The sequence below is a fragment of the Callospermophilus lateralis genome, chromosome 18, assembly GCF_048772815.1.
Source record: "Callospermophilus lateralis isolate mCalLat2 chromosome 18, mCalLat2.hap1, whole genome shotgun sequence".
Lineage (NCBI taxonomy): Eukaryota > Metazoa > Chordata > Mammalia > Rodentia > Sciuridae > Callospermophilus > Callospermophilus lateralis.
The window spans coordinates 49,059,092-49,071,640 of record NC_135322.1 but is presented as its reverse complement, the minus strand read 5'-3'; the positions used below and the strand labels follow the sequence as shown (position 1 = coordinate 49,071,640).

General features: G+C 49.4%; 1 protein-coding gene across 1 annotated transcript; it reads right to left on the bottom strand.

The window, feature by feature from the left end:
- Positions 1-208: 208 nt before the first annotated feature.
- On the bottom strand, positions 209-8,477 carry LOC143383238 (cocaine esterase-like). Its single transcript, XM_076837573.2, has 12 exons — positions 8,402-8,477; positions 5,768-5,972; positions 4,638-4,779; positions 3,791-3,924; positions 3,436-3,694; positions 2,919-3,017; positions 2,496-2,636; positions 2,305-2,385; positions 1,927-2,074; positions 1,406-1,543; positions 849-921; positions 209-395 (listed from the first exon to the last, which is right to left on the bottom strand). Exons 1-12 carry the CDS (start codon positions 8,475-8,477, stop codon positions 209-211), a joined length of 1,683 nt encoding a protein of 560 aa, XP_076693688.2.
- Between the last annotated feature and the right edge of the window lie 4,072 nt (positions 8,478-12,549).

Here is a 12,549-nt window from a genome sequence, read left to right as displayed (position 1 = left end):
GAGGGACTCAGGCACAGTGGGGTGAGGAGGAAGGTGGGCATGCATTGGGAATTACTGATGTGTCTAACAAGAGAGGACCCATGGAGGAGTGTAAGGACGAATAGCTATGTGAATGAGTGGGTCAACCCTGGTCCTTGGGTGGGCATGTGTGGGCACCACAGGAAGACCCCATCACACCTAGCACACCCTTCTCTCCCTGACAAGGGAGCTAGAACTCTCTGTACTTGTCCACTGCTCCCTTTAGCTCCTGGATCTTCTGAGGCAGGGTCTTGGTCCAGAACTGCAGCCTGTGGGCCTTCAGGGCCTGGCCCACAGCAGGCTGGATGTCTAGCTGCAGGTACTGCTGGTCCTGGTCGAACAGTGGCCAATGGGGTAGGCCTTCTCCGTTGGGGTTCCTGTGGGGTTCATGCCCTCCCAGCAGGGCAGGGTGAGGGTCAGTCTGAGCTCTGTTTAACTAAAATCTGATCTTCCACCCTAATTATGGACAGGGCATCCAGCCAGGCAGAAAAGGGTGTTGAGAATGGGGAGATGCATCCTGATGTAGGAAAGCACTAACTTCTCACTAGTGTCATTCCCCACAGGGCAGAGTAATATGGCCTGTGTTGCCCTTCCCTGTGAGAGACTGGCTCTCATGGTAGCCCAGCACTATGGCTCACCCTCTGGACCACTGTGAGAAGAGACCAGTGATCTGCACCCACAAAGCACCCTTTTTTAGTGTGGGTCTTCTGGTTGGGGAGGGGGCTAGGATATGATTAAGGACACACATTTGCTAATGGCGTCACCTCAGACAAGGGGAGCAGTGGAGGGCCCGTGTCCCCTGGGAGGCTGAGATGTGCAGGTGTCCTCACCCATTTCGAGCAAAGTTGGCCCAGTACTTCATCATCCTCCTGTTCAGCAGCTCCTCCTCCTCAGTGAGCTCAACTGTGGGAGAAGGAAGGCAAGGGTCCAGGTCCTGGCCAATCCCATCCAGCTGTCCACTCCTGTGCCACACTCACCACCCTAGCCCCCCAGGCTTGTGTCCCTTCCCTATCACAACAGTCCCAGGGCCAGGCCCTCTGCTTGCCCAACCTGCCTTTACTACTCCCAGCCTTTAACTGAATCAACACTGGGCTCCTCCTTGGCCTAGCAGTTTCCTTCTTTTGGACACTGTGAAGTCATCTAAGAAATGATTATGCCTTTAATCATCCCCCTCTTTTCCTATACTAGATACCATGGTTTGGGGGGAACAGGGGGAAGGAGCATAGATTGGAGTGGGAAAGGTCTAACCCTGGAATAACCTGTTGAATTGTAAGATGGTAGACACTGGATCCCATGTTCTCTTTAAGTCACAGTTTCTCATTGTACGATGAGAGCAATTGCCACCATGTACGCAGGAGAATGCTCCTGTGGAACAAGGAGTGCTCACCTCTGATGCCATTGATGTGGGATCCAAACACAAACATGATTTCATCACCATGGTCAGCCTTCACATGTGGTGGCTTGATATTCTTGAAGATGCTGGGCCGATGCTGGAACTCATAGAGGTAGACAGGAGCATGGGAACCTGGAGAGTGGACAGGAAGTGTCACTCTTGGTGACAAGATTGCTAGGTCCATCTCTGGCTTGAATCTTCACAGTGGCTGGGAAGCCCAGAATGGATCAGGGGCAGTTAGAAGGCTCTTTGTTAAGTCATGTCTTGGACTTCCTGGCTGTGTGGTCATAGGCAAGTCCTTGAGTGCCACTACCTTAGTCTCCTACTCTGTTAAATGAGTGTGATGTCTATCTCTTACTCTAGCCATAAGGATTTACTGAGATGAGGACCTTCAGGTGCCTGGGACCAGGGTCTAGATAAAGACATGTGTCAGGACCTGACACCAGACCTCACCTGGGACCCACAGCTCTGAGCTGTCTCCTAGGAAGCCAGGATTCAGGTTCAGATACACTCACTCTGATCAAGTGCTACTTGGAGTGCAGGCATCACAAACATGAAGTCTGCCATCATCTCCTGGAACTGGAGTCGGAGGGTGTGGGGGTCCTCGTTGTCTCCCATGTACTCCTCCATTAATAGGTCAGCACATTCGGCAGGTAACATCATCTAGTCCAGGTGATCAGGGAGACTCAGTTTAAGCAGTTTCTGGGATGGGGAGGCAGCCACTTTATGTTGGAGATGGGATATGGGATGTGTCAGGGAATAGGGCAAAGCTGTGAAGCTGTGGGGTGACCCCACTCACAAATGCACATAGATCAATCTTTGTTCCTAGGGATCATTGAAAAGGAAGTTGTCTGGCTGCACTCTTGCTTGGCACAGGACCTCAGGAATCTTACCATCTGTGCTACTGTTCTCTGTAGAACAGCTCGTGTGGTCTCTCTGTCTATTTCTTTTTGGATTTCAGGGGGGCCCATGACCTGTGTGATGAAAGGAGGGTCTAGAGTTGGGGGTGGGATGGACCAGGAGTTCTCAAGACTTGAGCTGCTCCAACCTGACACATTCCAGAAGGTTTGGAGATGGGACTCACCATGGGAAGGAGCCAGCCATACTCATCATTGTTGACACCAATGATGCTTGGAACAGGTTGAAAATCAGCAGAGGCCAGGAGCTCCTGGGGGTGCCTGGGTAGGAAGGCCCCATCCACCACAGCAGGAATGACACTGAAAGTCTAAGTGGGCATTCAAGGTACATGATGACAGGAAGAAAAGTCTCTGTTCTAATGACACCTGAGTTACCTCCAACCCATCCTAATTCAACCAATGATGCTCACACCAACATTCAAAGGTTCTACACTTGGTGTAGCATATTTTTGTCTCAATTTCCTATCCAGGGCTATGAGAATATGAGGAGACCAAGCTTTGGAAATGAAATAGTTGTTCCACAGTGGAAAGGACTGTATTTCCCTCATACCATAACCCCTGTCTCCTCACTAACGTCCATTCAGCCCTACCTTGGTAATAGCCAGCATTTCCTGTTCACTCTTGCCCCGCAGGCAGCTCACCAGGGCCTCTGAATCTACTTGCCCACAGGCAGACAGGTTGGCCACCATCTGTAAAGGCACCCAAAAGAGGCTGAATCATCTCTCCAGACAGGGAGGGGGTTGCTGCCTAAGGTCTCAGCTGTGTGCAGGTTACCCATAATTCTCAAAGGGTGCCATGTGTATATTGCTGCAGGTGTGAAATTCTTCCTTCCCTCAAGCTCATGTGTCAGCCAGAGGAGCCATCATACCTGCTTACATGGGTCTTCTGAGGATAAGGCCCCAAGGGTGCAGCTTTGCATAACATAGAACAAAATCAACCAGAGGTATGTGGATTCTGACCTTTGAGCTCCTCAGAAACCCTGTAGTAGTGGCCAGTTCTGGAAACACCTGCATGGTCTTTGTTCCCATGGAACAGACAGAGTGGCAGAGGCTCTGAAGTTGAAGGATGAGGCAGCAGATTTGGCCGTGGGTAGAAAAGGATACTCACTGTGGAGACATCTTTAGATGAGCTGGTGATGAGGTCAGGCAGCAGGGCTACCCCACTCTCCATGATGGCACCACGGAAGAGTCCTTGGGACATTGGAGACAACACATGTGAGGACACACTAGCGCCACCTGCAGACTCGCCAAAAATGGTGACCCAATCAGGGTTGCCTCCAAAGTGGGCAATATTCTGCCTGACCCAGCGTAGGGCAGCCACTTGGTCCAGGTAACCCCAGTTGCCAGTAGCATGCTGGTCTCCAGTGCTGAGAAATGGAAAGGATGATGATCAATAGATGTCTTCTGTCTACTCAGACTGTAGTCCTCTCTCTACTCATTGACCATCCCTGACCCAGGCTCACCTGAAGAAGCCCAGAACTCCCAGGCGGTACTGAATAGTGACCACCAGTACATTTTCAATGGCTGCCAGAATAGAACCATCATTCATGGAAGCTGAGCCCGTCACCAAGGCACCACCATGGATCCAGACCATCACCTGGGAAATCAGGAGATATACCATGTGGTAGTTACCTTAAATCCCGTCTTGGCTGAACCCCTAGTCTGAACACCACTTTGGCTTGTGTAGCTACCCACTTAGAATCCTAGCAGGACTTCATGACCTAGGGCACTGTTGACAGAGTAAGTTCAATTTGGAAGATCAGGCCTCCCTTACTTTGGGGTCTAATTATGAATCAGAACGTGAATGTATTCCTCTTAGAACTACTCTGAAAAAAGAAAGAAAATTGATGTTTCTGTGATTACCCCATTGAACATTAGTTTAAAGTGTCATCTAATATCTGGCCCCCAAAATAATCCATGGTCATGGAATTTAGTGATCTCAAATGCACCCTTTGGGCACTTGAATGGATCTCCTGGGTACAAGATGGTGAGTTCATCAGTGCGTCAGAATATTTGGTCTCTGAGAGCATCCAGGTTTCTTTGACTCCATGGCTGGGTCAGCTACCTGCCTGCATAAGAGGCCTTCTTGGAGCTGATAGTGAGAAACTTTTCATGGTAGTTCACACCACAGTGGTGGCCTGCTGAACCTGTTACTTCCAGTGTTGGTGGTTTATTATGTAGTTCCTGGGTTCATTCGGGCCTTCACAGCATTGTGCTAGCTCTCTACCTTGAACCATGTTCCAATCCCGCTTCTAATCATCTTCCCCAAAATTGTTCTCCCACCCTTACTGACCATGGCTTAATACTCACAGGCAGGTTAGATCCCTGACGGGCATGCACAGGCGCATAGATGCTGAGGTACAGGCAGTCCTCTGACATGGGGCTGGGAGGCAAGTTTTTACTCTGTAGTTTGAGAGCCTCTGTATTCATTGCATCTGCATTTTGCAGACACCTGGTGACAATGGAATACAGTTACTCCAGGGGCTGAGCAGTGGTCAATTCAGACCTCAGGTCCTGACTCCATCCCAGACAATCTCACTCCTGCTTTAACTGATGCCTTGCCTCACATGATCCTTCTTTCAAGTCATTCCCCACTTAGTTCTAGGCCACAGGCTCAGGGGAAGCTGGGATGGAGCCCAAACCTCCAGGAAGGCCTCAAGATTGTTGAGCACTTGATTCCACCTCCTTCTGAGGCTGGGCAATCCTGAGACTAGGGCCCTGACTGGGAAACAATGGCTGTCTGTGTTGACAATCACCACTTATCCCTGTCCCCATTCAGGCCTGGAAGAGCATAGGTGTCCCCACACAGGTGGTGCCTGAGTGGATGGAGGTTACTTCTCACAGAAGGGTAATGGGGCATCCCACAGCCCAACTTGAGACTCTCAGAAAACCTCACCCCTCCACTGAGTCTCCAGCTGTAAGCACATGCCCCTTTCCCTTGGCCCTGTGGGTGGGGTCCCCAAGGAGCCACCACTGTTGCCCTCCTCAGAGAATGCACCATCAACTGCTAGAGTCAAGGTCTTTTATAGGTTCAGAGAGCCAAGCCGACCCTCTCTCAGATACATCTCCCCTGGTGGGAGAGAACACTTGGAGTAAGCCAAATCCAGGGACATGTGTTTCTGCTTTTGTGTTTAGCACCTGAAGCTAATGCCTTTTGGGTTCCACACCCTGAGGCAGGAGCCTGGCAAAGTTACTCCTGCATTAGAAAAATGAATGTGGGAATTGCCCCAATGCAGAGGGATATATTTCTATATATTTGTTTACTTAGGGCCTGGGTTTCAAAGCTGGTGCATTAGGTTGCTAAAGACACATTACCACTGACCTATAGCCCCAGGCCTTGCAGTGCAGTGTAGATGAAGGAGCCACTGCAGCCTGGCCCAGGGCTCAGATTCCCACCCCAACCCCAGTCCTGAGGTTTCCCAGATCCCAGATAAGCTTACATGGCCGGGTGGGAGGTCCCATCCCTCACACCACTCCACGGTTCAGGGGGTTCAGGGGCTGCAAAGCGCAGTGGTCCTAGAGGTGGCTTGGCAAAGGGAATTCCCAGGAAGGTGTGGACCTCCGCATCGAAGCCCTTCACATGGAGAAGGCTGCCCCGCACCTGCCCGGTGTGGGTGGTCCGGATGGGGCTGACTGAGTCTTGAGCTGTGGGCAGAGAGATGCATGTCCGGTTTGGGTCTGCTCAATCAGCTACTGGCCCACAGCACTTTGGCCTGGTTGGCCCTCATCAGCTCCACCTTGTGGAGGGACCCTGATCTGTCAACATTTGCTTCAGAAACTTTCTGCCCATCCCTAGTCCCTATGCACACCACCACTATCATTCGACCAGGTCATGATCTTTCAGCCCTAGATTCTTTGCATCTGCATTTTGCAGACACCTGGTGCCAATGGAATACAGTTACTCCAGGGGCTGAGCAGTGGTCAATTCAGACCTCAGGTCCTGACTCCATCCCAGACAATCTCACTCCCTGCTTTAACTGATGCCTTGCCTCACATGATCCTTCTTTCAAGTCATTCCCCACTTAGTTCCAGGTTCCATTCATTCCATTTATGCCAGCAGAATATCTTTTGGGCTGATGGGTCAAGAGTGTCCATTGCACTCACTGTGCCAGGTCATGTCACGCACTAGGAGGACTGTCGGAATTGATCTAAGTTTCTCATCCTCAAGGATCTCATGCTTGAGGGGACAAGAAATGACTAAAGAAGCATCATTCATATAAGTAGAAATGAATGGTGGGAGGGGAGATATGAGTTCATATCATAAAACTCTTGTCCTGCCGGGGGCTGGGATTCAGAGTAAGGAGGCAATGGAAAGTCAATTAGATATATCTACCTTGTCCAATACATGATAATTGTTAAAGATTGATGTTGGGCACCTTGGATCTAACTCTTTCTCTCTACCCCAGAATGGGCCTTCTCTTGGGTGCTGTGTAGCCCTCAGGCTGTCCCAGTCCTCTCTGTGCTTCAGGGTGCAGAGAGTTGGAAGTCAGGTCCACAGTTCTCCCACTATTGTTCACATCTCCACAGCTCCCACATCACTGGAGCCTTCCCTTCCCCAGGCTCAAGATCTCACTCTAGAGTTTGGTAGATCTGAGCTGGTTTTCATAAGAAAACATTAAAAACTCCAAACCTCCTCCTCTCTCCCACTAGATCCCCCTAAGATCTGCATGTTTGATGCTCCTGGTGCAGGACAGGCCAGGGCAGCATCCACTCACAGGACCAGAGAAGGAAATTGGCCAGCATCCCTCCAAGTCCAAAGACACACTCCTGTCCCTACTAACATGCTGTCTCCACATAATGCCGTGCCAGAGGGATCATGGTCCATGTAACTCATGTGGTGACTGGCCACTAATGCCTGATATTTGTAATTACAAAGGACAAAGCCTGCTAAATATTCCTGCTCACAGTCTGATGACATAATGTCGCTGCTTCCTTGAGGAGAAGCCCTGCATGAAACAGCAGGAGGAATCTCACCCATGTATGTATGTAGTGGTGGGAAGTGTCCTCGTGTCCAGATGAAGAAAAGGTCACACCAGAAAAGATGGGTTTGTGACCATTTAGGTGAGAGACAAAGATGAGGAGTGTGTAAGACCCGGACCCTATTTAAGACCTAGATGGGCCTGTGGAGGAGCCAGGACTGGGTGGGCAGAAGACTGTGGGACTCAATTCTATACCCTCTCCTGACTAAGGTTTTTTTTGTTTGTTTTTTTTTGGATGTGAGTTCAAGAAAAAAGACTGTTGAAAACAGAATCTTTCAGTGAAGCTAGAAAAATCTTCCTGATGAGAAAGTTCTGAGAAAGACCCTGGTAAGGGAGGAAGCCTGTCAGCGGTGGTCCAAGGGGACAGGCGAGCCTGGATTCCTCTGTGCAGATTAGACTGGGAAAGTTGGGGCTATGTCCAATGCTCACACTAGGAGCCATTGGGGTGGGAGGGATCCAGGGCTGCTGACACTCCCTGGGCATGGTACTCTCCTGCCAACACCTTCTGATAAAGGCCTAGAGACTTCTAGCAGGTACAGAGCACATCACCCTTGTCTAGAATTCAATCCAAGCCATGCCAGCTCGGCTTCGTGAGTGAAGGGAACTCACCAGTCATTCAGATCAGCTTTGAGAAGTGGTACCAGGGGCTTCTGTATCCCCCAGGGACATTAACCTTGTCTGTCGACTTCGACAAAAGGTGCCAACACTTCTCTAGCTAAGGGGTCAAAACACTCAGAGCCAAATGTAACCAGCAAGCTCTTATATTGCTGTTGTTATTATCCAAGGGTGAGTAGTAGCTACAGCCACAGCCACACACAGGAGGGAAAGGACCCTATCCTTGTTCCTTTGCCAGGAGGCTTCTGGCTTGCCCATACTCTTCTCCTCAGAATCCCCTCACACTAGCTCACTCCTCCATGGGGGTGTCCTCAGGTAGCTCTGACCCTCTCTGGCTCACCCTCCAGCCCCTCATCCCCTTCATCTGGCTCCTCTACCAACTCCCCCGCCCTGGTGCCTTCCCCCTAGGCTCAGGCTCTGTCTCTGTGCACTTTGGCAGATCCAACCTGGTCTCTACCACCCTCCCCATGGCAGCCTCACCCTGGCCCTGGATGAGGAGCATCAGGAGCCCATAGGCCACGAGGATGAGCCAGGCAGGAAGTCGACGCAGGCACATGGTCGGCTCCCAGGGCTGCTTCTGTATTCCCAGGGCTTCACCTGAAAATGCAGAGCAGCATTCTGCCAGGGGGAATTTGGACCTGACAGTGAGGAGGCTGGGAAATGGGTGGTGCCCTGCAAGGGGTGTGCTGCAGGAGAGTCACTCTGAACTCTCAGAGGTCATGGGGCCAGTGTGCAGCGGGCAGGGCCCTACCCCTCTTCTTCCCTTGGGCACCTCCCAAGGTGCCACACAGCCTCTGCAGCCTTCTGAGATCCCAGGACCCCTCTCCTCACACTGGAGTCACTAATTCCCTGTCCTTTCAGTCACAGGCCCGTGAGGGTGTTGGGAAGGAGAGGAGGGAGCAGAGAGCTGGATGTAACTGGAGGAACCTGGGGGGCTTCTCTGAGGGGGCAGAATGAAGATTTCCAGAGATAGAGAAATAAAGGTGACCTTGCTGGAGTGTGGGGAACTGCTTGCACAGTGGCAGGGACGTGTGACTGTGACCTTCATAGCTGACTGGGTGCCCTTCAGTAGTTCCTAATCTCTTATAGGCCATGTTCTGAGAGCCTCTGAGGGCCTCTCCTTTCTCATTCTGACCAGTCTTTGTGAAGGCATTTCCGTAGATACCCCAAAACACATGACCTAGGTCCAGTTTACAGTCACTTATCCACTGGAAAGATGTGAAATGACTGCCTGCCGGTCCAGGGAACTCCCAGGGATTAGGTGCCTCTGGGAGATTTTGAAAAAGCCTGAGCCCTGCATGGGTGAATGGAAGCCAGTGTGGGTTAGGAGAACCTGTTCAATCTGAATTCCCTGATGAAGGGGTGTGAGGCTCAACTTCAGGCAGCCTAGAGTTTCCCCTGCAAACCATTCTTGTCTAGCTTCCCCCCACCCACCATAGGCTCTCACAGCCCAGTGTTGTGTCCTTCTCAGCCACTTTGGGGAGTTATCAGCTTTATCCACAAGTGAGTAGCCATCATGCTGAGAGCACTGCTTCTCCTTGACCTCCACCCAATCAGCAAGGCTGTTGTGGATTCAGTTCTCCTTCCAGTGCCCTCTGCTCCAAGCCATCGCCCCAGCTCCTGCCTGGGCAGATACTTTCTCTGCTCTTATTCTCCTGATCTAATTCATACATGAGCTTGGGCCTCCTCCCAGTTAAGTACTATTATATGTTCCTTTGTGTGAACTGGACAACATAGTGCTTCTTCCTAATCTGGAGTCTGCTAGGGTAAAAGTCCCCATGTGCTCCGCCATTTATGGCACCATCTTACAGAGGCCTTGGCTGTGACAATAACCAAGATAATAGTAATCATGTGAAATAAAGAAGAGTCTCAGGAGTCTCTATGTATGGGTTTGTATATATTATACCTTATACATCGATAGAGGTGTGTGTGTGTGAGAGAGAGAAAGAGAGAGAGAGAGAGAGAGAGAGAGAGAGAGAGAGAGAGAGAGAATGGAAGATGGAAGCTGAGTCTAAAAGTCAAAACAAACATCTGCAATGAGATCCCCCAACACATGGTTTAAATACAATTTGATCTAAGACCATCAGACCAAGTGTTGAAGAGGATATGGAGCAACTGATACCCTCATAAATGGCTGGTAGAGATGCAAAGTGACAGAGTCATTTTGGAGAGGAGTTTGATATTTCCCTTAAAAGTTCCACATACAATTGCTATGTGACTCAGCAATTCTCCTCTGAGGTCTTTCCTCAACAGAAATGACAACATGGGTCCATATAAATAATTTCTGAATATGTCCTTAAGAGCTTTATTAGAATTGGTCAAAAAAAGGAAGTCCCTCAGAGGTATATCAACTGGTCAATGATTAAAGTGTGGTGTGTGCCTACAAGGAATGCCACTCCCCAATAAAAGGAATCTGAGATCTGCTGCATCTCAAAAATAGTATGTGAAGTGACAGAGCCATTCCTAAAAGTGTCCATTTGCATCATATTTGGGGCAAGGCCAACTAGAAGAACTCAAGCACTAAGAACTCAAGAACTAAGGTGACTGCCTTAGAGCAAAATTCAGGGCAAGGAAGGACTACAAAGGGGCATGAAGAAATTTAGGAAGTGAAAGAAACTGGTAAAACTTGTGGTGGTGGTGTTTGCTTATCTTACATATTACCTCAGAGTGAGTAAATTGTACACTCAAGAGATTAATTTAATTGCATATAAGTTATTCCACACTGGGTTTTGAATGGAGGGGCCAGAGAAGTCTAGGGACAGCAATGAGGGGAGAAGGAAAATCAATGATGTGGATGCCATAGTGGGTGGGGGATGGTCAGGAGGCTGCAGGGGAATTCTTCAAGGCAGAAGGTCACCTTACTGGATGGGGAGGTTCTCAGGGAACCAGGGACAAGGATCTCTTTTCTGGGCCTCCTGAGTCTCCAAGGCCTCTTCCAGGACACACTGCACAGAGAAGCATCTTCTCAGATGTGCTACACTCTTGTCAGTGTGGGGCTCAAAGTGTCTGCAGATTCACAGAGAGTAGGAGCCAACTTCAGGTGACAGGACCCTGAGGATGCCACCTGGCTCTCCTGGACATACTCAGCTGGCCCAGGCTTTAGAATCAATGGAAGAACCCAGTCCTGCTTCCCACAAGTGTGGGGATGGAAATAGATGGGTGCGTGGGTTGTTTTAAATAGGCAGAGACATTTTCCAGTAGTTTGCAATCTTGGTTGCTGAGATCTTGGGTTGTAGTGTAATGCCAGATTCGTGGGACCCCAACAGACTTCCAGGAGCCAAATCCGATGCAATCACACAAGAGTCTTTATTGCAAGCTTGATCCTGGACTCACAACTGTTTCCGACGCAGCTGTCCCAGGGAATGAGTTCTGGTCTTTTTTTCAGTGAGATTTTATGGGTGTTTGGGGGATACTCTATGCATCACAACATCACACAGCAAATCATTCCATACTGTGGGAAAATCAAACAACAACTCTTAACATTGATTAGCACATTCACTGGCGGGAACAAGTTGGGTAGGGGTGATTGGTTAGTACAAGAGGGGGGTTCCTTTGAACTGATTGGTTTAAGCCACAAGGGGTGTATGTACTAAACTACTTGGTTTCCCAACATGTTATCAACCACCATAAACTACTGGGGGTCATCTGGCATCCCAGTTATTTTACCTGTCTCATGCTGATTGGTAGTTGCTAGTGGGTTGCTCTTGGTCCTCACCAAGTCTAACTGAGTCAGGGACACCTGGTGCCACAGATCTCTCCTGTTATTTACAGACAAACAACTCAGCAGGATGGGTATGTGCTTAGGAGTGCTCTGTGGGTTTCTCCAAGGACCAGGGTCACGCCCCCTTCCTTAAGACAGGCCTTGAGGTAGAAGCTGCTGTTATTTATTTATTTTCAAAAATGGAGTCACATAATTTCTCAGTAGATGCTAGGGTCTGAAAACTTGTGTCCACCCAGTTCACACATTGAAACCAATATGATGGTATTAATAGTTAGGGTCCTAGCTGGGCGTTGTGGCACATGCCTGTAATCCCAGTGGCTCTGGATGCTCAGAGAGGGGGATGGAAGATGGGGAGTTCAAAGCCAGCCTCAGCAATGTTGATGTGCTAAGCAACTCTGTCTCTAAGTAAAACAAAAACAAAAACAAAAACAAAAAAACAAAAACAAAAAAACAAAAACAAAAAAACAAAAACAAAAAAACAAAATAGGACTTGGGATGTGGCTTAGTAGTTGAGTGCCCCTGAGTTCAATCCCAGGTACCAAAGAAAAAGAGTTAGGGTCCTTAGAAGATGAATAGGATACCACTGGGTTAACTTGAGGAGATCTTCTTCCTCCAATGTTTAAGTCTGAACATTAGAGAAGTGCCAAGGCAAGCATATAAAGGAGGTTTTATTCAAAAAGTAGTAATACAGACTTCTCCTGGGAGAAAGAAGGGGGCCATAGATGGTGGTATCCTGATACCCCAAGAAGTGATAGCATCCTGCACCTTTTAGAGATTTCAGACTTTCTTTGTTTTCCTGCTCTTTTCCCCCTTATCTCTTTCTTCCTGATGAAGCCCAGGAGATGCTGGTGGAATGGCCTAAAGGTGAGAAGCAGGTGGGCTGGAAGGGCCAAGATGGAGAGATGGG

Excerpts from the sequence above, each read along its gene's own strand:
- LOC143383238 (XM_076837573.2), bottom strand. The coding sequence starts at position 8,477 with ATGTGCCTGCGTCGACTTCCTGCCTGGCTCATCCTCGTGGCCTATGGG. Across the intron at positions 5,973-8,401 it reads GCTCCTCATCCAGGGCCAGG|CTCAAGACTCAGTCAGCCCC; the intron begins GTGAGGCTGCCA and ends CTCTGCCCACAG. Across the intron at positions 1,544-1,926 it reads CCAAGTAGCACTTGATCAGA|GTTCCCATGCTCCTGTCTAC; the intron begins GTGAGTGTATCT and ends TCCACTCTCCAG.